The sequence below is a fragment of the Neoarius graeffei genome, chromosome 25 (assembly GCF_027579695.1).
Source record: "Neoarius graeffei isolate fNeoGra1 chromosome 25, fNeoGra1.pri, whole genome shotgun sequence".
NCBI classification, from domain to species: Eukaryota; Metazoa; Chordata; class Actinopteri; order Siluriformes; family Ariidae; genus Neoarius; species Neoarius graeffei.
In genome coordinates this window covers 31,564,068-31,590,730 of record NC_083593.1, presented here as the reverse complement: position 1 = coordinate 31,590,730, position 26,663 = coordinate 31,564,068, and the positions used below count along the sequence as shown (strand labels likewise).

At 39.2% G+C, this 26,663-nt stretch overlaps 1 protein-coding gene across 11 annotated transcripts in view; it reads left to right on the top strand.

Annotated features, from left to right (window-relative positions):
- dlg2 (discs, large homolog 2 (Drosophila)) overlaps window positions 1–26,663 on the top strand; it is a 450,021-nt gene that overhangs the window by 204,954 nt on the left and 218,404 nt on the right. The window contains exon 1 of one of the 11 annotated variants that reach the window (XM_060909126.1): window positions 13,702–13,736. The exons of the other annotated variants lie outside the window; for them this stretch is intronic. Coding sequence (XP_060765109.1) covers window positions 13,728–13,736 — 9 coding nt within the window. The 5' untranslated portion in view covers window positions 13,702–13,727. Of the gene's footprint in view, window positions 1–13,701; window positions 13,737–26,663 lie in introns of those variants that run through there. 11 annotated transcript variants of the gene reach the window in all.

Sequence of the window (26,663 nt, the reverse complement as noted above, 5' to 3'; positions counted from 1 at the left end):
ATGGTTGAGAGAAGAAAACCTCTATAGTAATCCAGTAGAAGGTAATGGGAAGCCACAACTGTATTGTTCCCTAGAGACTTTGATGGCTGAAGCCATCAGAGCGGCCACGTCACTGTAGTGATATGCCAGAATGGATGGATGGATTTGGAGGTCTTTGTGTTTAGAATTTTTTTCAAACTCTTTCACACCAACATTATTATTGGACGGCATTGCCATAGCAATAAGTGTACAGGTTCTATCCTTGAAGTTCTTAATGATAATATCGGGTCTGTTGGCTTTGATAGTTCAATCTGTGTGAACAGGAAAGTACAATAAGATAGTTGCATCAGCAGTTTGGGTGACTGGTTGTGGTTGATGTTTATACCAATCCTGTTCATATGGTGCCCCGAAATATTGGCAAATTTTTGAGTGCAAATATTGTCCAATTTTATTATGTTGTGTTCTATATTCCGTTGGTGTTAGTATCGGACATTCAGAAATAATGTAGTCAATAGTTTCATCAAATTGATTGCATTTTTAATTAATATTTATTATTAATTATTAGCTCATCTGACCGACAGGTGATGAGTTTATGCCATCATGTGTTGTCCATCGTCCGTCTGGCGTTGTCCACATTTCATGCAAATCGGTTCTTCTCTCTCAATTCTTCACCAATTTTTATTGAAAGGTAGGTAGGTCTGCCTGAGGTGCATATAGTTTCTACCCAAATTTGCATAACTGCAATTAATAATGAAGATATGAAGTAATTAAGCCCTAATGAGCACTTTCCACAGAAATCGCTTCTTCTCCCTCAGTTCTTCACTGATTTTGATTCTTTCTGGCATGAAGGCAGGGGTACCAAGGCAGCTTTTAACTTCTACCCAGATTTGATTTCTCACGGGGCTGGAGTGAGCTACGCTGTCATTGACGGTCTCGTTATTACAACCCTGATTCCAAAAAAGTTGGGACAAAGTACAAATTGTAAATAAAAACGGAATGCAATGATGTGGAAATTTCAAAATTCCATATTTTATTCAGAATAGAACATAGATGACATATCAAATGTTTAAACTGAGAAAATGTATCATTTAATGAGAAAAATTAGGTGATTTTAAATTTCATGACAACAACACATCTCAAAAAAGTTGGGACAAGGCCATGTTTACCACTGTGAGACATCCCCTTTTCTCTTTACAACAGTCTGTAAACGTCTGGGGACTGAGGAGACAAGTTGCTCAAGTTTAGGGATAGGAATGTTAACCCATTCTTGTCTAATGTAGGATTCTAGTTGCTCAACTGTCTTAGGTCTTTTTTGTCGTATCTTCCGTTTTATGATGCGCCAAATGTTTTCTATGGGTGAAAGATCTAAACTGCAGGCTGGCCAGTTCAGTACCCGGACCCTTCTTCTATGCAGCCATGATGCTGTAATTGATGCAGTATGTGGTTTGGCATTGTCATGTTGGTATATGCAAGGTCTTCCCTGAAAGAGACGTCGTCTGGATGGGAGCATATGTTGCTCTAGAACCTGGATATACCTTTCAGCATTGATGGTGTCTTTCCAGATGTGTAAGCTGCCCATGCCACACGCACTAACGCAACCCCATACCATCAGAGATGCAGGTTTCTGAACTGAGCGCTGATAACAACTTGGGTCGTCCTTCTCCTCTTTAGTCCGAATGACACGGCGTCCCTGATTCCCATAAAGAACTTCAAATTTTGATTCGTCTGACCACAGAACAGTTTTCCACTTTGCCACAGTCCATTTTAAATGAGCCTTGGCCCAGAGAAGACATCTGCGCTTCTGGATCATGTTTAGATACGGCTTCTTCTTTGAATTATAGAGTTTTAGCTGGCAATGGCGGATGGCACGGTGAATTGTGTTCACAGATAATGTTCTCTGGAAATATTCCTGAGCTCGTTTTGTGATTTTCAATACAGAAGCATGCCTGTATATGATGCAGTGCCGTCTAAGGGCCTGAAGATCATGGGCACCCAGTATGGTTTTCTGGCCTTGACCCTTACGCACAGAGATTCTTCCAGATTCTCTGAATCTTTTGATGATATTATGCACTGTAGATGATGATATGTTCAAACTCTTTGCAATTTTACACTGTCAAACTCCTTTCTGATATTGCTTCACTATTTGTCGGCGTAGAATTAGGGGGATTGGTGATCCTCTTCCCATCTTTACTTCTGAGAGCTGCTGCCACTCCAAGATGCTCTTTTTATACCCAGTCATGTTAATGACCTATTGCCAATTGACCTAATGAGTTGCAATTTGGTCCTCCAGCTGTTCCTTTTTTGTACCTTTAACTTTTCCAGCCTCTTATTGCCCTGTCCCAACTTTTTTGAGATGTGTTGCTGTCATGAAATTTCAAATGAGCCAATATTTGGCATGAAATTTCAAAATGTCTCACTTTCGACATTTGATATGTTGTCTATGTTCTACTGTGAATACAATATCAGTTTTTGAGATTTGTAAATTATTGCATTCCATTTTTATTTACAATTTGTACTTTGTCCCAACTTTTTTGGAATCGGGGTTGTATTATTAATGATAGCAGGGTTGTGTGTAGAGCCTGTAGTGAATCAATTCAGCCCTCTCAGTGCCAGAAGATTTGTGGTGTTATTTTCATTTTGTTTAGTTATCGGTCCAATATACTAGTACACAGACCAGCATGCGTTGTGTTTCTCAGACAATTTTTTTTCACAATACTCTCATTTCAGTTATGTAAATTACAAAAAAACAGCAAAGAACCAAAAAAGAACCTTTCCTTAATCATTTCACCTTCACCTTCATCTTCATGCACACTGAAAAAAAGCTCACCAAATTTACTTAATTATATAAATGATGTTATGTAAACTAGACATAATACGTTCTCTTAAATCTCATTGAACAAATGTTCCCTTTTTCCAGTGTAGATACTGTTTGAATGATAACGTTCAGGAGAATAAGCAAGAAATATATGTTTTTAAGTAAGTATTTATAAATAAGGTTTTGCCTTGACTAGGTTTTAATGCCAGGCTCTTTGTTATCTTTATGAAGCCAGCTTTGCTTTGAGTTAACGATGCATCCATTATTGATGTGAATTGCTGACTGCTTGCTGACTGATATATACTGCTGTAACCCAAGACTTCTCCATGGGTCTCAGAGCATTTTATTAAATTCTGTATTTCATCCAATTGTCAAGCATTTCACCTCTTAGACATCCGCCTGTTCTTCTTAGGTATTTTCTCAAATGTAATACCATTCATCGTGTTTCAGGGTTTATCACAGTAAGCCATGTGTTTAAATACATTACTGATTTGGAATAATTGGATTCTGTCAGTGTGAGCTGATCGATATCTGATCTGTAGTCCAAAAGCAAAGTTAATAATCAGATGGTGAACATAAAGTGAACATTTAAAGACACATTAGAATGTGTTAAGACAATATAAGAACAGTGATGGTTTTGGAATAATGTGTCGTGATCTGATTTGCATTGCATGAAGGGTTTTGGAAGGGAGGCAGTAATCCTATGGCTATGATAACACAAGACCTCAGGCTCAGGCTGCTTACAATTAAGCAGATGTGACCATCTTGTTTGAGTTTCAGTATATCCATGTAAACTAAGGATATCTGCTTTAGTAAATCATTTGCCAACTGGGTCATGCTCCTCCTCCCAGCTGTTACTCTTCCAATTAACACAAGTTCTTCTAGGTTCTTATGCATATACTCTTTCTGCTTTAAAGTGCTAGTCTAACAAAAATTATATCATATAAAATCTTGGGTTTTCTGTGTGTGATATGCTCAAAACAGTTGTAAAGTTCATCGATAAATAATAATATCGATTCAATATTTTTTTTGCGTCTGAATTCTGTTCCAAAAATCACTAAAAGCTCGTCTGCCATTATTAGATCGCAGCAAGTTACAGGTCAGCGGCACTGCATGTGTGATGTCATTTGCACCACTGTCTTCTTTTGTGTCCACACAGACTCTATACTATTATCTGCAGTGGCATGCGCTCTTGATACTGATTCTTTTGAAAAAGACACGAAAGCTCTTTAAATTTGTCCTCAATCTTTGGTTGGTTGTCTGAGGATCATTTAGAACCTATAGCCACGGAGAAAGAGGTGGACAAATACGCAAGCCAAGTCGCTCATGAAGAAGAAGAGCAACAACTGCTCCAGCGGTTTTCTGGAACCCAGGAAGTAAATACGTACAAATCATAGTTTGCTTATTCTTTTTTTTATTTACTGATTTGTTCAACTTTCACAGTTATGATAAAGCAGTGTCTCTTTGTAATTGTCATCTTTGTAACCTTACTTGGTAGGCACAAGGCTAAATAATGGCAGTAATTAGGCACTTTCACTGTTAGTGCTGGGTGGCGCGTTGTGCCATATGCATTGTGCGCAGCGAGTGCAGAAAAGCCAGGAATTTGTCAGGGTTCACCTCCAAAACTAAGTTGCTCATAAAACTACAACCTTTTCTGGTTCTAACAGTTCCAATTAGGACCATGTAGACCCTTTCTATTTTGTGCTACAATGTTAAGTAGGTGTGTGTGTGTTTTGGGGGTCAGTGCACAATTACTGTTATTTATTTTTACGAAAATCACCATATCTCTGCAACCATAAAATAATTGTTTTCGAAATTCCAAAACCTATGATCTTACATTTCGCTCATGTTGTGAGAGAATCTCTTTCAGAGCCTATAAATACAGAAAAAAACAACGAGTTAGTTGAGAGAGAGAGATAACAGGACGGTGTGTCCATTCATTTGAAATTGAAATCATGTTTTTAGATGCAATATAATGTCACACGTGTTTCAGTGGACAAAAAGGGCAACAACAAGATTCAGAAATACACAGGGAACTTTATCACAGAGTGATTATAAATTAATCTTGCAATGGCCTTTTCCTTTTCCAATTCTGTGATTATTGTAGAGACTTGACCTTAAAATTTCAAACAGGTTCAATTCACCTTCAAATCAGCTCTCTGTAAAGGGACACTGTAAGTGTCAGGGAAGGGTTGGAGACAGATGTATGTGCAGAAGATGATTTTATTTATAAAGGTGACAACAAGCAAACAATCCAAATTGGCGAGCAGAGATCCATCCATCCATTATCTGTAGCTGCTTATCCTGTTCTACAGGGTCACGGGCAAGCTGGAGCCTATTCCAGCTGACTATGGGCGAGAGGTGGGGTACACCATGGACAAGTTGCCAGGTCTGACACAGAGAAAAACAACCATTCATGCTCACACCTACGGTCAATTTAGAGCCACCAATTTACCTAACCCACATGTCTTTGGGGTAAACCGGAGCACCTGGAAGAAACCCACACAGACATGGGGAGAACATACAAACTCCTCACAGAAAGGCCCCAGTCAGTCACTGGGTTCGAACCCAGGACCTTCTTGCTGTGAGACACCAGTGCTAACCACTACACCACCATGCCACCCATGAGCAGAGATCAAAAGCGGTAAACAAGCAAAAGGTCAGGAGATGGGACAGATTAGCACAGGCAAAGACGGAAGCGTGCACAAAACCCCCCCCACTCAGGAATCAGGAAAACAGGGGCTAAGTCTCGGTAACGTAGCACAATACTTTGCAGTGAGCGTGTGTTTTCAGAGTCTTTATATAGGTGCACTGATTGCGCCTTCATCTTGTGCAGGTGTGCATACAGTGGTGCTTGAAAGTTTGTGAACCCTTGAGAATTTTCTGTATTTCTGCATATGACCTAAAACATAATCAGATTTTCACACAAGTCCTAAAAGTAGATAAAGAGAACCCAGTTAAACAAATGAGACAAAAATATTATACTTAGTCATTTGTTTATTCAGGAAAATGATCCAATATTACATATCTGTGAGTGGCAAAAGTATGTGAACCTCTAGGATTAGCAGTTAACTTGAAGGTGAAACTAGAGTCAGGTGTTTTCAATCAATGGGATGACAATCAGGTGTGAGTGGGCACCCTGTTTTATTTAAAGAACAGGGATCTATCAAAGTCTGATCTTCACAATACATGTTTGTGGAAGTGTATCATGGCATGAACAAAGGAGATTTCTGAGGACCTCAGAAAAAGCATTGTTGATGCTCATTAGGCTGGACAAGGTTACAAAACCATCTCTAAAGAGTTTGGACTCCACCAATCCACAGTCAGACAGATTGTGTACAAATGGAGGAAATTCAAGACCATTGTTACCCTCCCCAGGAGTGGTCGACCAAAAAAAGAGCACTCCAAGAGCAAGGCGTGTAATAGTCGGCGAGGTCACAAAGGACCCCACGGTAACTTCTAAGCAACTGAAGGCCTCTCTCATATTGGCTAATGTTCATGAGTCCACCATCAGCAGAACACTGAACAACAATGGTGTGCATGGCAGGGTTGCAAGGAGAGAGCCACTGCTCTCCAAAAAGAACATTACTGCTTGTCTGCATTTTGTTAAAGATTATGTGGATGAGCCAGAAGGCTATTGGAAAAATGTTTTGTGGACGGATGAGACCAAAATAGAACTTTTTGGTTTAAATGAGAAGCGTTATGTTTGGAGAAAGGAAAACACTGCATTCCAGCATAAGAACCTTATCCCATCTGTGAAACATGGTGGTGGTAGTATCATGGTTTGGGCCTGTTTTGCTGCATCTGGGCCAGGACGGCTTGCCATCATTGATGGAACAATGAATTCTGAATTATACCAGCAAATTCTAAAGGAAAACTTCAGGACATCTGTCCATGAACTGAATCTCAAGAGAAGGTGGGTCATGCAGCAAGACAACGACCCTAAGCACACAAGTCATTCTACCACAGAATAGTTAAAGAAGAATAAAGTTAATGTTTTGGAATGGCCAAGTCAAAGTCCTGACCTTAATCCAATCGAAATGTTGTGGAAGGACCTGAAGCGAGCAGTTCATGTGAGGAAACCCACCAACATCCCAGAGTTGAAGCTGTTCTGTATGGAGGAATGGGCTAAAATTCCTCCAAACCAGTGTGCAGGACTGATCAACAGTTACCGGAAACATTTAGTTGCAGTTATTGCTGCACAAGGAGGGGTCACACCAGATACTGAAAGCAAAGGTTCACATACTTTTGCCACTCACAGATATGTAATATTGGATAATTTTCCTCAATAAATACCGTAAATGACCAAGTATAATATTTTTGTCTAATTTGTTTAACTGGGTTCTCTTTATCTACTTTTAGGACTTGTGTGAAAATCTGATGATGCTTTAGGTCATATTTATGCAGAAATATAGAAAATTCTAAAGGGTTCACAAACTTTCAAGCATCACTGTAGTTAACGGCGCGCATGCGAGAGTCCGCTCAGTGCACATGAGGTCCAGCTGATGCACTCGCCATGGCACGCAGGTGTGACAGGAAGAAGATGATAGGTCTTGGAATTTTGAATAAAATCTTTTATGGTTGCAGAGATACTGTGATTGTAGTAAAAAATAAATAACGGTAATTGTGCGCTGACACTTCAGAACTGCTCTCAATGAAAAGGATAAAAAACTAAGGACAACTAATAAATTCAAGCAAGAGGCTAAACCCAAGCTTGACAATTACTGTGCAGTGAGCTCTTTGGGATGTCGCTTCTGACTTCTGTTTCCAGATTGTAGGAACTGCACCGCATACCAGACATTGCTCAAATCCTGCTATGTGAATCTGCCTTACAAATTTATCTTTTCCAAAATGTATGGAACAGACACCAAACCGTCCTGTCGGCTTGAAGTTACCTCTCTTTGTCCATACAAATCGAACCCATTCATTCTTTAAGTGTCCTCCCGACTTTGGGCTATAATGGATCAAAATTCCGCTTTTTTTATCAGCTACACTTGAACATCCTTGAAAGGCACACCTCTTCGGAGGCATACTTTGGTTTTAGTTTTGTTGTGGAATAAAAAAAATCATTAAAAATGTGCTACACTTTGCAAAGCAGATGAAGCCAGAAATGCCACGAACTTTCAAGCGTTCCGCACATGACGTCACTTCCTTTGAATTAACAGTAACTTACTAGGAATGCATTCATGTAATGGCGGACTCAAAGATCCAAACTTTTCCAGCTAAATAGAATATGTCCCCAGTCTTGTTGTTAGGACTTGGACTATCTCGGCCTCTAGAGGCCGCTATTATTTTCTGTTGTTGTCATGTTTGTTTTGACTGCTAGAGGCCGCTATTGTTTCTGTGTGTTGTGTTTTGTTTTTCCATGTGCCTTGTGCCCCGCCTAGTCCTCATTATTGCCACCTGTGTTCTATTTTAGTTTGTGTATAAATACTTCCTCAGTTTGGTCCCTAGTCACGGAGTCTTTGTGCTGTTATGTTATCACCTGACGCCTCTGTTCCGTGTTCCTCACCTATGTCTTTGTGGTTTTTGTACTTTGCTTTCTTTTGGACTTTTTTGGACTTTGTATTTACTATTTTTGGATCTTCTGAGCGTTTGAATTTTTGCCTCTTCTTTTCTGGTTTTTGGCTCTTTGTTTTGATTTTGAACTTTTGTTTTTTTCCCCAGTTATCTTCTGAGCGTTTGGATTACACTTTTGTTTTTGCCTTGGATTGTAAATATTGTAAATAAACTGTTTTTTTACTCTACTTTCACCTCACTCCTCTGCACTTGAGTCATTCCCCTGGTGGCCTAGTGGGGGTTTGCTTCCCAGCAAAACCCTAACACTTGTATTAAAATACAATTCAGAAAGTAAACTATTTAACATGACTATTTTTTTATCAGGTATAATTTCCAGGGGTGATGTCATTTTCATAAGACTAGCACTTTGACTTCTTTTAGAAGCAAAAAAAAAAGACTTTCCCCCCTGTTCTGGGATGCCCATGTTCAGCATTGAGTTTATTTGTGATTTTATACTCCACAGTTGTCAGGTGCGAGGTAGGAGGCAGATGTATGTGCAAAATTATTTTTATTAGAATAGTGCAAACACACACAGGCAAACAGTCTCAAATCAGCAGGCACACTCAAACATAAAGACATGCAAATGGTCGGGTAAGGCACAAACAGGATGTCATAGGCAAAGAGCAAAACGTAAACTAGGAACAGGCACAGAAATCATGATACCAGGAAATCAAACATGGGTACTATAAGGCTCGGTAATGCGCGACCGATGTGGCGTAATACTTTGCACTAGGCGTGCGTCTAAGCACTCCTTATATAGGTGCACATAATTTGCTCCTCAATCATGTGCAGGTGTGCGTTGTTAACGGTGTGTGTGCGAGAGGTTGCTCAACGCGTGCACAGTCTGGAATGCACCAGAGAGTTCTTCAGGTGCGCCAACAGTAATGTATAATGGCTCATATGAAAGTAGATGTTCAGTGCTTTAAGAATGTACATTTTTTCCCCTTAGTATTACTTTTTTAAACCTAGCTTTCTTTCTTCTTCTTCTTCTTCTTTTCCCTATAGCCAGCAAGGGCTGTAAGGGCACCACTGATGGCATTTTAACAGTCCATTATTGGTGTCTTTAGATCATTTAAACTTGGTGGAGCCCATCCCTCTCCAACCTCCAAGTGGGCGGCATGGTGGTGTAAGTGGTTAGCATGGTCACCTCACAACAAGAAGGTTTTGAGTTCGAGCCCAGCGGCTGGCGGGGGCCTTTCTGTGTGGAGTTTGCATGTTCTGCGTGGGTTTCCTCCGGGTACTCCGGTTTTCCCCACAGTTCAAAGACATGCGGTTAGGTTAATATGGGATGGCCTTGGGCTGAGGTGCCCTTGAGTGAGGCACCTAACTCCCAACTGCTCCCCAGGCGCTGTTAGCATGGCTGCCCACTGCTCTGGGTGTGTGTGTGCTCATTGCTCATGTGAGTGCATGTGTGTGTTCACTGCTTCAGATGGGTTAAATGCAGAGAGGAATTTCACAAGTGTGTGATGAATAAAGTTGTTGTTGTTGTTCTTAATCAATGGACAATTTAGAGTAGCCAGTTAGCTGAATTGCATGTCTTTGGACTGTGGGGGAAACCAGAGCACCCAGTAAAAACCAGCATAGACATGGGGAGAACATGCAAACTCCACACAGAAAGGTTCCTCATCAGCCGTGAGGTTCCAACCACTGTGCTAACCACTGCACCACCGTGCCACCCAAGGAGAGGGCTCACACCCTTCTCCTTTCCCTTCACCCTGCTCACTAGCAGCTAAACACAGAGTCATGATACGCTACACAGCACAGAAACCCAACAGTGTCCTGACTAATCTTATAACAGACTTGTGGTGATAAAGTAATTCATTTGTTTATAACCGATTGAAAAAGCAGATGAGTCCATTTCCATTTTGCCAGGGGAATGAGACGCCAGTATACTGTGAGAAAGGGTTGCAATACCTTAATCCATTGTGACCATATACTAATCTTTTTTATATTGTTCAGTAGGTGCTGATAACTGTGTTGTGTTGGCTGAAAGGCAAAACAGTTTATATTGTATAAATGCACTCATTTAATACAGCATTGTTTGTATAATAACAGCAAACTCACATGGACCTGCATGGTGGATGCTCCACATAACCTAAATCTAATATTAAACTGGCCAAAAAATTGTACTTAACAAAGAAAAAACCTCTAGACATTCATAAAGTGAAGCTTTATGTATTGAGATGTTTGTTTCACATTTATGGAAGGAATCTCAAGTGTCAGCGGTTTGTAACCTCAGTAAGTTTCCTGCACAGGAATCTTCAGGACAGACAGCTTTGCCCTTCTTGGTAACATAACAAGCTGTGATTTTTATCTTCTAAATTTCAAGAGAGAGGAAAAAAGAGGTGGGGAGGGGATGACTGTTTATAGTTTTTAAAATGCAAGTGATATCAGAAACTAACTTATTTTGTAGATGTTCCACTACATTAGCTGTAACTAGAGCGGTAGTTACAATTATCGACACCTTAACTAGCTTTTGGCCATTACAAAAGTAGAAAAGAATTTCAATACGTAAATTGTGCATGAATAATTACTCAGACTTCCAGTGGAAAAAAAAGAGTTGATTCCTGATTACTTAGTGTATCAGATCACATGACACTGTTCCACAAGTATTGACACCTTTGTCCACAGTTATCAACACCGTTCCACAATTATCGTCATCCAGATAATTATTTATTTTAACCTCCTAAGGCCCAAGCTGTTTTTTTACATGCATTTTTTATTTCTCTTTGCTATTTGGGCTTATTAGAACCTGATTAGAATAAAAACTAAGCATCATCTTTTGATAAGATGTACTTTTAGAGAAAAAGTATGTCCACATATGTGGATTCTTGTTCCGAATTTCTAAAAAGTGCTGTCCACGCATGTGACCGCTAAGCCCTAGGAGGTTAAAGAAATCATCGGTATGTGGTATTAAGTTAACAAAACATAGATTTTATTTAAAATTTGTTTTACATAGATTTATATTTAGTAAAAAATATCTTTAATATAAATATATCGATGTCGGTGCTTACGTAAATGAGGAAGTAATTCTAATGTTTGTAAACAAATGAACTGATAATGTTGAACCTGTGTCAGAAAATCTTTTTGTTCCACTTTCTACCCACTTTCTAAGTATTTTCGTAGATCACATTTTGTTAATCATTCGTTGTTTGTATTAATTTCTAGTTTTGTAGTTTACCAATAAATGTCAACAGGCAATTGATATTGTAACCACATGAAAATCCAGGTCAAAGGTCGCATGTCATTCCTCGAACCAAAATATAAAATGTCTACTGATATTGTAATATGTGGTAGATATTTACAACAAACTGCAAAAAAAAAAATAATCTGAATGGAATAGAAAAATCTGATTATTTCAAGCATGTAATTTTTTATATGCTAGGAATTTAATTATGGTCTAATTCTATTTATTGCAATCGGATTCCAAATACTCTATAAGCATTCCATTCTGGTATGAATCAGAAAAGAAAATTAGAAATCACAGCACTTTTTTAAAAAAATACTTCATCTACTTCAACAATGTTACACAAAGATCGTTACATAACAGTTGTAAATGTCACTTAATTCCACAGGGTGTCGATAATGGTGGACGCCGGTGAAAGTCATCACTATTATCAACACCTCACATGACTTCTCAAACGTGCATTTAGATACAAAATGGCAAGTGTCAAATGAAAGCGTAAGAAACAAAGTAGGTTTCGACAAGGAGATCATGAAATATCAGTGAATTTGATAAGTAAAAATGTGTCCATGATCTTTCCACCATGCTTACCTGCGATGATAACGTCCGGGTTTTCCTCAAATTGCTGATCGTGCTAAATGCAAAATTCCATCTCAGGTAACGAGCTGTGTCATCAGATGACAAGATCAAAGGGCGAGAGGGGTCTTCTGGTTGATTAATTAACCAATAATACCTGTTGTAATTGAAACTTACCTTTGTAAAATTGTTTTTTATTGGTAAATCTGAAAAGGTGTTGATAATTATGGACTGTCGATAATTGTAGCCCCTGCTCTGTATATTAATAAAAAGTATTAATTGAGGAAAAATCATGAAGCATTTTTTTTTTCCATTTTACTTAGGTGAAAATAAAGCATGCTGTTTAGACCGTGTAGCTCTGAAACACACATCTTAAGGTAATAATTATAATACACCTTTATTTATGGTCCATCTGTAATGCATATATTCTAAGGGTGTAATGATGCAATTCACAATACTGCATTCATGATTCAATTCAGATCAAATCAGTGAAAATTTCAACAAAATTTGAATGAAGAAAAATTATGCCTGAAAAAGCACTTTTTTTATTACCGTATAATAAACAGTGCAAAGTAATGTGCATTTCTGTCTGTATAAAACAAAATCAATTAAATATTGCTATTAATAGCAGTGTAAGATTGTAAACAAAATGTACTAAGGTTCACCGTATTAAAAAAAAATAAATAAATAAAAAATCCTAAATAAATGTATACATTCTCCCAAATATTTTTAATTGACTAAACAAACAATCTGACCCAGGGACATTGGGAAAAAGAAAAGGATCGACTGGAACATAATGAGCTTTATAGCAGAAATAGAGCTCCAGAGTCGGTTAAAATGCCTGATGTCTCATGGAAAGGATCTCTCTCTCTCTCTCTCTCTCTCTCTCTGTCTCTCTCTCACACACACACACACACACACACACACACACACACACACACACACACACACACACACACACACACACACACACATTACGCAGTGAAAAATTAAACCAATGGCTCTCTGACACCTAGTTTTACAATCATTATTTGTCATTTTTGCTGAAACATTATAGCAGCTTTTACGAGTCTTTTATAGAAACTGTTAAAAGTGCTTGACTGTTTTTATGCTCTGGTTATTCAGCACCTTAACACTTTTCTTTATTTCCTTTCTGAGCACTAAGACCAGCAGAGTGTGTGTGAGGAGTACAGAGGACTCTGGAGATACTTCTAGTATCTTGCCCTCAAGTCCTACTCCTACCATCTCTCTCTCTCTCTCTCTCTCTCTTGCTTTGACTCTCTCTCTCACACACACACACACACACACACACACACACACACACACACACACACACACACACACACACTCACTCTCACCTGCCGTGCGTGTGTGTATAATATTAGTGAGGTTAGAGCAGTGTGAGCAGCTCCTCTCTCTCTCTCTCTCTCTCTCTCTCTCTCTCCCCCTCTCTCTGTATCTCTCTCTCTGGCTGCTGCTGATGCTGGCGACTGCACCAGGCTGTTTACTCATAATTCATACGGAACGATTCTGCCCTGATCCACTATGCTCGCCTCCATCTGGTACGCTAAGAAGCTGGGACGCAGGCTTGTGCAGAACGCCAGAAAAGCCAAAATGCAGAAGGTAGGGATGAGGGGTTGATGCTATAAGTTTACACACGCTGTTGCAAACTCTGGATATTGATATGACTTTATTTGTAGTGCTGCTTTGGAGCTACTTGAATGCCACTGCTGGTTGTAATATTGTGATAAACTGTTGTTTTATGTTTGTTATCATGGTTGTTTTAACTGGCAGTGAAGGAAAGGCTCTGGATATAAAGCTATAAGCTTGGATTCAGTTTAAGTCGGTTTGATTGTCTTATGGATTGTAGAGGGATTCTGAGGGCTTAGTGGGACATGTTTTTGTCTCGTGTCTGAAAGGGTTCTCATCTTATTGAGTGAGGGTGAGTGTAACAAGGGCTGATCGGAGGCTCATGACCTCAGTGCGTGTGAAAGGGTTTATAAGAATCTTTATCCTCTCTCTCTCTCTCATAAAGTTTACTAATCTTTACAATTTAAACCATACATCATTGTTTTGTGAGTTTAGTAGCTTTAATCTCACCAAGATTTGTGATCCAACGAAAAATCTCCATTTCTTTCAAAAAGTCATTTCAGCTGTGCTAACAAGCTAATTAAAATTAATGTATTCATGCTGGTACCTGAGGTCTCTCCCTCAATGTGTTAAATATATTAGTTGTCCATTTCCCAGCCAGGAGCTACGTAGTTCTCCACATCGCCTGACTGCCAACACATGCTTCATCCAATATGTGTGAATCTTCTCGATCTGCTGCTCGTGCATCATCTTAGAGCAGCTGAACATGCTTGAAGAAAAGTCCAGCCCTGTTCTGCACCCATCATGACTAATCATGTTATAATATCATCTGCGTGTGAGAGGTGATCTATAAGCAAAGAATAAAACACTACGTAGAATGCTGTTATAGATAAATAATTCATGACAGGGTGGTTGGATATGTTTTGTTCCTGTCTATGGTTACAATTTTTAAATTATTAATGACCGACATGTGCTTTTTAATATAGTTATATTTGATGTTTAAATGTAAAGAGACAAATGGGTTACTCTTATCACTTATGTCATAGCAGCTATAAAGAGTCATTCTCTCTCTCTCTCTGTCTCTCTCTCTCTCTCTGGCTCTCTCAACCAATAAGAATAAAAAAATGCAGCTTGTCATGTTACTGAGAAACCAGAAAGCTCAAAGATCTCTGACCTGAAGACTCTCTCATAGTGGAACACTTTCTAATCATTACAAAACACTGACACTGGAGACGTTCTATAAATAAATCTGAATCTTATCAACATTTATACCTTTTTTTTTTTTGCTTTTAAATCAGCTTATTATTAGCTTTAGATCATGTCTGCCATACAAGCCCCTGTGAATGAACTTCTGATCAATCATACTCCACAATTCAACATTCAGAATTCAGTGAGCACCAAGACACATTGTAATGAAGGTCTGAAGGACTTTGAGTCTGACTCAGCTGGATTGATTCCTGTTTGGTGTTTATTGCATTTTGTGAATTTCTGTAACAAATGCTATCCTTCTGTCCCAGACAGCAGCATAATTTGCGTTCTTTCAGACTCCTGGCCGTGATTGGCTGTGGCGTTGTCAGGTTTGAATCCCCTGATCTTTGGACAGTAGAGCGAATACTTAGACCATTCTGCTTCTTGGAAGATCTGCATCTTATTTTTCATATCAAAGACAAGAAAAAAAAATGAGTGAGAATGTGCACCACAGAACTGGAAATGCCTTCCAACATCTCAGTATCTGTACCCATATCATAACCTCGAGCATTTTTGTTTTATTATGTATTTTACTTGCAGGTTATTGTGTGTCTGTGATATGGCTCGCTATTGCTTGTGTTTTTTAGGCAGCAATTTGGGCCATTTTCATTTTGTCTATATGGCAGATTTTATAGTAGATTTTACCACAAACCAGTGATTTTCTCTTCAGCTAAACAGAATCTGAAAATGGAAAATGAAAATGGAAATGTCAGTGTATTTAGACTAAATGGAACCTTGATTAGGTATCCTGTGTGTGTGTGTGTGTGTTGAGGAGGTATAGGTGAGATGCTGCCTGTCACAGTTATGTATTACATTGATTATATGTAGCATACAGTTGTGTGTGTGTGTCCTGTCACAGTTATGTATGATGCTGATTATATGTGGCATACAGGTTTTTTTTTTTTGTGTGTGTGTGTGTGTGTGATTGGTTTACTGCAGCTGAGAGTTCTTGCTTGCCTTATCACTTCCTCCAGCAACAGGATTCAGATTTCCAGCACCATGATTTACTTCCCTCTTCTCACACCAATACCTGTATCTATAAGGAAGTTCTTTCTGCGTTTTTATCCCCTGCCCACACGAAGTTTGGTTGGGGATATAGAAATGGGTTCCATCCATCCATCCTTCTGGCTGGCTGTCCGGTCATGTTTTCATTTACGGGCCATATCTTTAAAACTACTGAAGATATCTTCATGAAACTTTGTATCAGGGCTTTGAACCGGAATTTTTTTCCTATTGGTTCGTTCCGAACAGAAACGGAATTTTAACGTTTCCGGTTTTGGGTTCCACCATTAAATAGACGTTCCCGAACCGGTTAGAACAAAAAAATTTCGTTCCCGGAACGGTTAATTACGTTCCCTGTCAGCGGTTTAACAAATGGCTATAAAATTATGTCTCTGTCTCATCCAGCTTAAGCCAAATGTAGGCTAATTCTATTACAACCTTCATTAAATAAGACAAGAAATAATTCAAAACAATTATTATTTCAAATGTTGGTGATTTGGATTCTCAGTATGTCTTCCCATCTACACAAACAGAAAAAGTGCCAAAAATGAAAGATAATTCGTTTAGTGTGTTACCAAAGGCTAGTCAGGCCCTATACAGGGCTACCGCATGACGTCATCGCGAGATTTTGTTAGGCGCCATATTGGAAGACCAAGTACACATCTATGCAAGTACATACATACATAAAACAAACTACACCTGAAATGTAGCCAGGGCCGGTTCTGCCCTAATCTGGACCCGGGTGCAACATCGCGCAAACCCCCCGGCCCCCCCCCAAAAAAAAACAGTCTAAATCAGGACAACCATCACATAACTATAAACATTTTATATAAACTATTTTAACTAAATGGGCTATAATAAATAAGCCTGCAGGCAGCCACGGCAGGCTGCCTCAGAAAAGTAACCATTTGGGGGCGTCGTGGCTCAGGTGGTTAAGGCGCCATACCATGAATGCGGGCGACCCGGGTTCGATTCCGGCCCGAGGTCATTTCCCGATCCCTTCCCGTCTCTCTCTCTCCCGCTCATTTCCTGTCTCTACACTGTCCTATCCAATAAAGGTGCAAAAAGCCCAAAAAAATATCTTTAAAAAAAAAAGAAAAGTAACCATTTGTCCTACCTTAAAACTCGTTTTGCATTTTCTGCCTCCTTTTTTGTATTTTCGACCCTCCGTTTATTTTCTTTCCTTTTCTGAAAACCCGATTTGTGTCCAGACATTTTGTTCTGCTACCAACGAACTAACTCGTCAGGTCTCGTCTCTCGAGCCCGCGATGATTCCCGTGGGAAGGGCAACAATTGATACATTTTTACAAACAGCCAGTAGGGAGGTTGCATCGTTCAGGCTCTTCTTTGCTCAGACACTCAGTAATGCACTTACTCACTAGTAGTCCACCTTCCCGCTCTCTCCATTCAATCAGCGAACGTCACACAGGAAGTGAACCCCAGCGGGTCATAGAAACTTGCGCAGGAGAAGAATGACTATTTGTAGGCTACAGAAACTTTGAGGAACGAAATAAAAACCGGTATTAACCGGTTACAATTATTTTTAATAAGCGTTTCTGTTCCGGAACATAAAAAATAATAAAGTTTCTGGTTTCGTTTCTGTTCCATGTGAAATAGAAAAAGTTCCCGGTTTTCGTTTTCGTTCCTTGAACCGGTTCAAAGCGCTGCTTTGTGTTCATATCGAGCAACATGTGAACTGATGCTTTTTGCTATTTTGGATTTTTGAAAAAAAGTATTTTTCAAATATTTACATAAAAAATTAGATTTTGACTTAGTTTCTAAGAGCAATGGTCGTTTCCGGAGCATATATTCAAAACTATTCATGATACGGATTTGAAACTTGGTATACATGTTAACAAGGTGATATAGATGTGCCTTTTCATACTAAGAAATTTGAGAAATTTTAATTTTTCATGTTTCCATGGAAACAATTTCAGACTTAGTCTCTCAGGTTAGTCTTAGGGGTAGGTTTTGTTTCCGAGCAGAACTTGAAAACTATGAGTGGTATGGTCTTGAAAGTTGGTATATGTGTTGATTAAATAATGTATGGGACATTCCACCGAATGGGTGCCATTTGCTTGTTGTACCACTCCCAAATTAAACTTAATTTGTTATATCTTTTCAACACTGATTATAATAACACACATATTTAACTATTCAAAATGTGTATTGGTCAACCTCAGGCTACGTTACAAGGTTTGGAAGTCAAAGATGGCTGCATTTTTTCAGTCCTGTTACCAAAACTCTGAAAGTAACAGGACTGAGTTTTTAGCCTAGGATTAGCTAATACATGGAATTAAGCCACATGGCGTCATCGCTAATAGCATGGCCACACTTAGCACATTCTAGTGATTTACCAAAATCTGTATTTTTTAAATAAACAAATATCATATAAGAAATAATTTAAGTAACAGGACAGTATGTTGACATTGACCTTATCAGTCAAAGTTAAAAAATCATCAAATATACAGAAAAGTAGGGGCAGCACGGTGGTGTAGTGGTTAGCGTTGTCGCCTCACAGCAAGAAGGTCCGGGTTCGAGCCCCGTGGCCGGCGAGGGCCTTTCTGTGCGGAGTTTGCATGTTCTCCCCGTGTCCGCGTGGGTTTCCTCCGGGTGCTCCAGTTTCCCCCACAGTCCAAAGACATGCAGGTTAGGTTAACTGGTGACTCTAAATTGACCGAAGGTGTGAGTGTGAATGGTTGTCTGTGTCTATGTGTCAGCCCTGTGATGACCTGGCGACTTGTCCAGGGTGTACCCCGCCTTTCGCCTGTAGTCAGCTGGGATAGGCTCCAGCTTGCCTGCGACCCTGTAGAACAGGATAAAGCGGCTAGAGATAATGAGATGAGATACAGAAAAGTAAATGAGAGAACTAACTTTTGGTCTTCCCATGGCCTTCAGAAGACACAAGTGATGTAACTTCCTGTTGAGCAAGTGATTTATGGAATGTTCCAAATTTGTCAGATGGGGGGTAACTGGACTGAGTGAAAACCCAGGGACACGACTAAAATGTGTATTTTAACTAAGATATTGTGGATTTCTTATGAAAAAAATATATTTAAACCATGGATAGGATATGGAGTCACACAACAGTGCAAAAGAAATACTGTTTCTGAAGGATTTTAATCATAATATTTCATAGTTAAGTATAAAGTTAGAGTGCGGGGACAGGTAACACATGCTATTTTTCAGTGTTTTAGATAGTTTTTATTAATCCTTACAATTATATATCTTAAATTTGAAATCAGATCAATGTGCAGGACATTCTGTGTAATAAGGAAATGTATTTTAAAGTACATTTTTATGTGCATTTATACATATGATTTTCTAGGGACGGAAATGGCACTGATTTGGTGGAATGGCTCGTATATGTGCCGTTTGATACTAAGAAATGTGAGAAATTTTAATTTTTAGCTCACCTGGACCAAAGGTCCGGTGGGCTTATGCTATGGGCTGCTGAGGTCAGTGTCAAGAGGTAGGGTTGGTTTCCTGCAGCAGAACTTGAAAAATGTGACAAATAATATCTTGAAACTTGGTATATAGTTGGTATATAGCGTGGGAAATATAGATGACTCTGTCTTCTTGTCATCATTAATCTTCATTGAAACACCTTGCTAGTTGCTGCCTAGCAACCTACAATTTGGGTTGAAGCAATCAGTAATCTTTTTGTCATTCTTTCTCTTTCTTTCACTCATACACACCCACTCACTGTCACTTTTACTCAGACGCCCCCCATAATGTCACACATGAAGAAGAAAGCTATTGATTGGAATCTCAAAGACATGTCTCATAGCCTGTACACTAATGACATTTCCTGCTTCATACTTGAACCTGTTCAGGATACAGATCACATGTTTATCTTTCTCAGAAGTGTCTTTATATGGTCAATGTGGCAGCAAGTTTGAAGGGTGACAGTATGTCACTTTTCTTTTTGTCTGTGTCACACCTACTTTAGGAAATTTAAAGCATTTACAATTAAGTGCTACTTATACAATGAAAAAATGGTCTTTGGCTAAAACCTTTCATATTCACAATATTAATCAAAATCTTTACAAAAATTAATTATATTTTTATTATGTTTTTTGGTGTAAAAGAAAATCCTAATTTGCAAACTGGGGTTATATAATGGTCCTTCATTGCTTTAAAGGTGTCATTCCACGACAAACCGTTTAATACTTGCTCTTTTTAAAATACCATAGGTCACTCCGAGTTGCATATGCATGCTGCACATGAAAATGTTCTTCTACCCCCATTCCCTATATTAGCCTATGAAAGAAAATAGATGGAAAAACAAGCGAATCAGAAAAAGCCCTACGAACTTACGTCACTTCGAAAATTAGTAGTCATGGCCTCGCCCATAACCCACTGGAGGGAGCGTCACAGTGCTGTTAGCCAATCAGAAGCGATATGTTTACATGTCATGAATATTCATGAGTAAGAGCTGAAATCCTGTCGTTCTCTCCCCACCCACTCCTCAACCAAACTAGAACAGCCTGAAACAGGAGCACCTTTTTCACCAAAACCGGCTCACAGGGCATTCATTCATACTAGGGTTAGGGTTAGTGTTAGTTTACTCACCACATTCAGAATTGACTTAAGTTCAAAAATAATGTCAATATTTACATGTTGAATGTGTTCTGTATTCAAGCTTGATTTACACACATGCTTAATTAGATTTTTTTGGTGCAGTTTATTGATAGGATTAAAAGTACTTGTGTGTAGTTGATGCTTCTGAGATTGCCAGATTTTTGGTCTTAATATAATAATATGGATTTCAACCTTTATTACTTAGCTGCTTATAAAATAGCACTTGATCCAGATAGGTTTGTGAGATTATGTGCAATATGTCAGCATTTTATTGGACCCTCTAACTATCACTGAATGAAGATAATATCGCCTGTGGCTTTGGAGGGGTTTCGGCTGCAGCGACACTGAGGGAGGAACGGAAGGGGGCGTGGCCAGGCATCTATGTGTATGTTACATCATTACAGTGGAACAGTGGAAAAATAAAATACCAGAAGCTGGTTGCAAGTCAGCTGTAGCTGCTAGTCGCTAACATTAGCTTTTGTTTTGCTTAATTACATGGTTACAAGGTCAGAAATGCTTGCAAAACTGAAGTCAGGACTATTAATATACCTAATAAGTTATTAGCTGTGAAACAGTGGAAGCTAAGATGCATCAGAGAAAGATGTTTTGTTGCCCTCTGCTCCAAAGTTAGACCACAGGCCATATATTTGGGCAGTTCTTCAGCAGAGAGGCCGGAATTATGAAATGATTAAGATTGCCTTAACTTGTCAGCTCAGTGATGTTGCTAAAGTATGAAATCCTTTAATGTACTGAAAACCATATTTAAAAATCATCACCCCAGTTATAGCAATGTCGTTTCAGAGAAGTCTTGGTTTGAATTTTAAGAAATGAAAGTTCAGGTTTTTTGTGACGTAATTCCATTACTGACTTTTCTTTCCTCATAAAAGATTTTGCGTTCAGAGTTAAACATAGCCAATTCTTCTCTGCTTTTGTTTGGGTCAAAAGATACCCCATACAGTGTGAAATTTTTGTTTAATACCCTATATAACCTTAAGTACCGCAACTAAAAAAGTTACCGCATTTTACGGTGAATATAATCCTGTTACCAAAGAACTACCCTTATATATAGAAAATACATATTACCAGAAACAACACTATTAATTTCTTGATTTATTTATTAATTTATTGGCAATTCCTGATACTACTATCGGTCATTCAAGCCTAGTTCCAGCACATACTGTTTTCTACATCATAAACTAGCCCAGTGGCAGAAAGAAACAGTGTATCTGCTGCTGAGGGCAGCACGTGACTGGACAGACCATTAATATTGTACATCAACATGTGTTCACAATTTAATGTAGCTATGAAATACCAAATTGAAGTTATGAATTTTTACATGCAGAATGTTCAGCTAAATGTATATACAGAAGCTTCTAGAGCTTTATTTAGCATGTGCTGCCCTAGAGCTGTGCTGACCCATCCTGTATGTGATTACTGGGGAGGAGACGGTTTGTCTCGAATGGAGACAGATTGTCGGTAATGGCTGCTCTTTGATTAGGCCCTGGCACAAGGCCACTGCATGCGTGCATGTCTGTGTTTATACAAAGCTGGGTGTTAGAGTGTGTGAGGTTTGAGATGGTTCTTGGGTGGGGAACTTGCTAATAGCCATATAACCGCAGTCCTTTCCATCTTTCTGCACAATAGTTAAGCAGTCACACTCTCCTGACGCCTGCTTTGGGCAGTGTGCATTGTAGTAAAACATAGCTTCAGCTCTGTTAGTCATGGCTGTAACCCTCGTTGCACACCCGTTTCATTATTGCATTATCAGAAATGCCACCTCAGTCATTTTTCTTATATGCCAATTGCCTCCCGAGGGAGAAAAATTAAACTGGTAAATTATTAAAGGGTTTACTGCTACTTTAGAAATTCACATTATTATTCTCATCATCACTTCCTAATGAGATTTTTTTAAACTGACCTTTTTTTAGTTATTGGCATTAATGCCCACTTATTTAGTATTATTTAGATAGTTGAATGCACCCCTTTGGGATCAATGGTTTAAAAACTGCTTATGTGGAGCCGCCGATCTCTGACCACTACAATTAAAGGTAAGAAAATAAAGGAAACTGCTACCTCTTTCTTGCTCTTCTCCTTGACCTCTGCTTCTCAGGTGCTGTTTCTCATACGTGCCTGGGGTTTTAAACCTTTTCTCTGTCCTTTAGTGCATTCTTTTTACACAGCACAGGTACCGGTACTACTTTAGGTGAGGAAGTGCCAATTTTGTGTGTGTGTGTGTGTGGTTATGAATAAATCCAGCTCCTCCACGAGAACAAATCAATATTAAGAATGTGAAAATGGAAGACAAAGTGCAGAGTGCGAATAGATCAGCTGAAACCTCCTACACTTTAAAACAAATGGAAAATAAAATGAACTTTAAAGTTTGGCTTATCATTTACTATGATTTTAAAACCCATTGAGAAGAAGTGCGGTTTGAAGAGTTATAGATTTATTGAGTGCGTGATGTCTACATCTCCTGCATCTCCTTTATTTCCTCAATAATGTGGCACCCTATTGGGATGACTGTGTCAAATGCACCTGAATAAATCTGATTTTGCAGATAAAAAGCTGACAGGAAATCAGTTCAATTCAGTTTTATTAGTGTGGTGCTTTTAACAATAAACATTGTCACAAAACAGGTTTACAGCAATCTGGATATAGATTTAGCACTCTAATGAGCATGACAGTTTGAAGAAAATTAAAACTCTCAGAAATACAGTGTCTTGCAAAAGTATTCATCCTCCTTGGTGTGTGTCCTGTTTTGTTGCATTACAAGATGGAATTAAAATGGATTTTTGGGGAGTAAGCACCATTTGAGTTACACAACATACCTAACGCTTTAAAGGTGCAAATTGTTGTTTTATTGTGACACAAACAATAATTGAGATGAACACCCCCCCAGAAATCTAGAGTGTGCATAGGTATTCACCCCCTTTCATATGAAACCCCTAAATAAGAGCTACACTGCAAAAAATGATATCTTAGCAAGTGAAAATATCTTGAAAATAGTTGAAATGATCTAGCATTTCTTATTAGAAGAGAACATGACACCAATTTTGAGATTATTAAACCTAGTTCTAGATTGCAACCAACTTATTCTAAGATGTCTTACCAATCTATAATCAAGTGAAATAATCTGCACTGGCAGATTATTTCACTTGATTATAGTCTAAATGTTCTCAAATTTATTATGTTTTTCCTTATATTAGGATGGCTAGATTTTGCAGTGTGGTCCAACCAATTCACTTCATAAGTCAGATAATTAGTTGATTAAGATCCACCTGTGTGCAATCAAAGTGTCACATGATGCTGTATAAATCAACCTGTTCTGGAAGGACCCTGACTCTGCAACACTATAAGTAAGTAACATGAAAACCAAGGAGCCTCCAAACAGGTCAGAGACAAAGTGTTGAAGAAGTATGGATCAGGGTTGGGTTAAAAAAAATCCCAAACTTTGAATATCCCACAGAGCACCATTAAATCCATTATAGCAAAATGGAGAGAATATGTCACCACTACAAACCTGACAAGAAAAAGGCCGCCCACCAAAACTCACAGACCAGGCAAGGTGCATTAATCAGAGATGCAACAAAGACACCAAAGATAACACCAAAGGAGCTGCAAAGATCTACAGCAGAGATGGGAGTATCTGTCCATAGGACCACTTTAAGCCATACACTTCACAGAGTGGGGCTTTACGGAAGAGTGGCCAGAAAAAAGTCATTGCTTAAGAAAACATGTCTGGAGTTTACCTAACAGCATGTGGCAGACTCCCCAAACACATGGAATAAGATTCTGTGGTCAAATGAGACTAAAATTGATCTTTTTGGCCATCATAGGAAATGCTATGTGTGGTGCAAACCCAACATCCTGAGAACGCCATTCCTACAGTGAAGCATGGTGGTGGCAGCATCATGCTGTGGGGATGTTTTTCATCTGCAGGGACAGGAAAGCTGGTCAGGACTGAAGGAAAGCTGGATGGCACTAAATACAGGGCAATTCTGGAGGAAAACCTGTTTGAGTCAGCAAGAGATTTGAGACTGGGACGAAGGTTCATGTTCCAGCAGGACAATGACCCGTAACATCCTGCTAAAGCTACACTGAAGTGGTTTATAGGGAAACATTTAAATATCTTGGAATGACCTAATCAAAGCCCAGACCTCATTCCAATTGAGAATCTGTGGTATAACTTGCAGATTGCTGTACACCAACACAACCCATCTAACTTGAAGGAGTTGGAGCAGTTTTGCCTTGAGGAATGGGCAAAAATCCCAGTGGCTAGATGTGCTAAGCTAATAGAGACATACCCCCCAAGAGACTTGCAGCTGTAATTGCAGCAAAAGGTGGCTCGACAAAATATTGACTTCTTTGTGTGTGTGTGTGTGGGGGGTGAATACCTATGCACACTCCCGATTTCTGTTTTTTTTTTCACCTTAATTATTGTTTGTGTCACAATAAAGCAACAATTTTCACATTCAAAGTTGTAGGCATGTTGTGTAAATCAAATGGTGCTAACCTCCCCAAAAATCAAACAGGACAAACACAAAAGGGGCGAGGGGGGATACGTTTGCAAGACACTGTAACTTGAGGAAAATAGGCAAACAGTACTGAGTGAGAGTGAAAGCACGTTTACTGTGAGTATATTGTAGATAAAAGTCCTGGAATGAGAACAGGACAGTGTTTATGATGACAGCAGCAGTTCTGAGGTACAACTCTACAGTATCTAGGTGAAGTTATCCACTGAAGCAAGGGTGAATCTTAACTTTTACTGGCATAAACTGCTAAGGTGTGATCTTTAGGGTATTGATGTACAACACTGATTCCAAAAAAGCTGGGATGCTGGGAAAAATATAAATAAAAACACAACACACACACACACACACACACACACACACATACTCTCAACATTCATTCGCACACTGAACTCAGGGCCTGCACATTTAACTTTACCTCGCTCATTTGCACTATTCCGCACTACCTCACCTTAACAGCTATTAGTTTATTGTTTATACTGCTTATTTCTTGTTTACCTACTATACCTCAAGTACCCTTGACTGTTTATTTTTATGTCCTTTGCTCTAATTTATATATATCTATTATGTATGTACATATGAGTATGTATATATATATATATATGTGTGTGTGTGTATATATATATATATATATATATATATATATATATATATATATATATATATATATATATTACACACTATATTGCCAAAAGTATGTGCTCACCTGCCTTGACTCACATATGAGCTTAAGTGACATCCCATTCCTAATCCATAGGGTTCAATATGACATTGGTCCACCCTTTGCAGCTAGAACAGCTTCAACTCTTCTGGGAAGGCTGTCCACAAGGTTTAGGAGTGTGTTTATGGGAATTTTTGACCATTCTTCCAGAAGCGCATTTGTGAGGTATATACACTGATGTTGGAAGAGAAGGCCTGGCTCTTAGTCTCCGCTCTAATTCATCCCAAAGGTGTTCTATTGGGTTGAGGTCAGGACTCTGTGCAGGCCAGTCAAGTTCATCCACACCAGACTCTGTCATCCATGTCTTTATGGACCTTGCTTTGTGCACTGGTGCACAGTCATGTTGGAAGAGGAAGGGGCCAGCTCCAAACTGTAAAAACAGTCTGCATGCCGAGGTGCTTGATTTTATACACCTGTGGCAATGGAAGTGATTGGAACACCTGATTCCGATAATTTGGATGGGTGAGCAAATACTTTTGGCAATATAGTGTATGTGTGTGTGTGTATATATATCTCATCTCATCTCATTATCTCTAGCCGCTTTATCCTTCTACAGGGTCGCAGGCAAGCTGGAGCCTATCCCAGCTGACTACGGGCGAAAGGCGGGGTACACCCTGGACAAGTCGCCAGGTCATCACAGGGCTGACACATAGACACAGACAACCATTCACACTCACATTCACACCTACGGTCAATTTAGAGTCACCAGTTAACCTAACCTGCATGTCTTTGGACTGTGGGGGAAACCGGAGCACCCGGAGGAAACCCATGCGGACACAGGGAGAATATGCAAACTCCACACAGAAAGGCCCTCGCCGGCCACGGGGCTCGAACCCGGACCTTCTTGCTGTGAGGCGACAGCGCTAACCACTACAC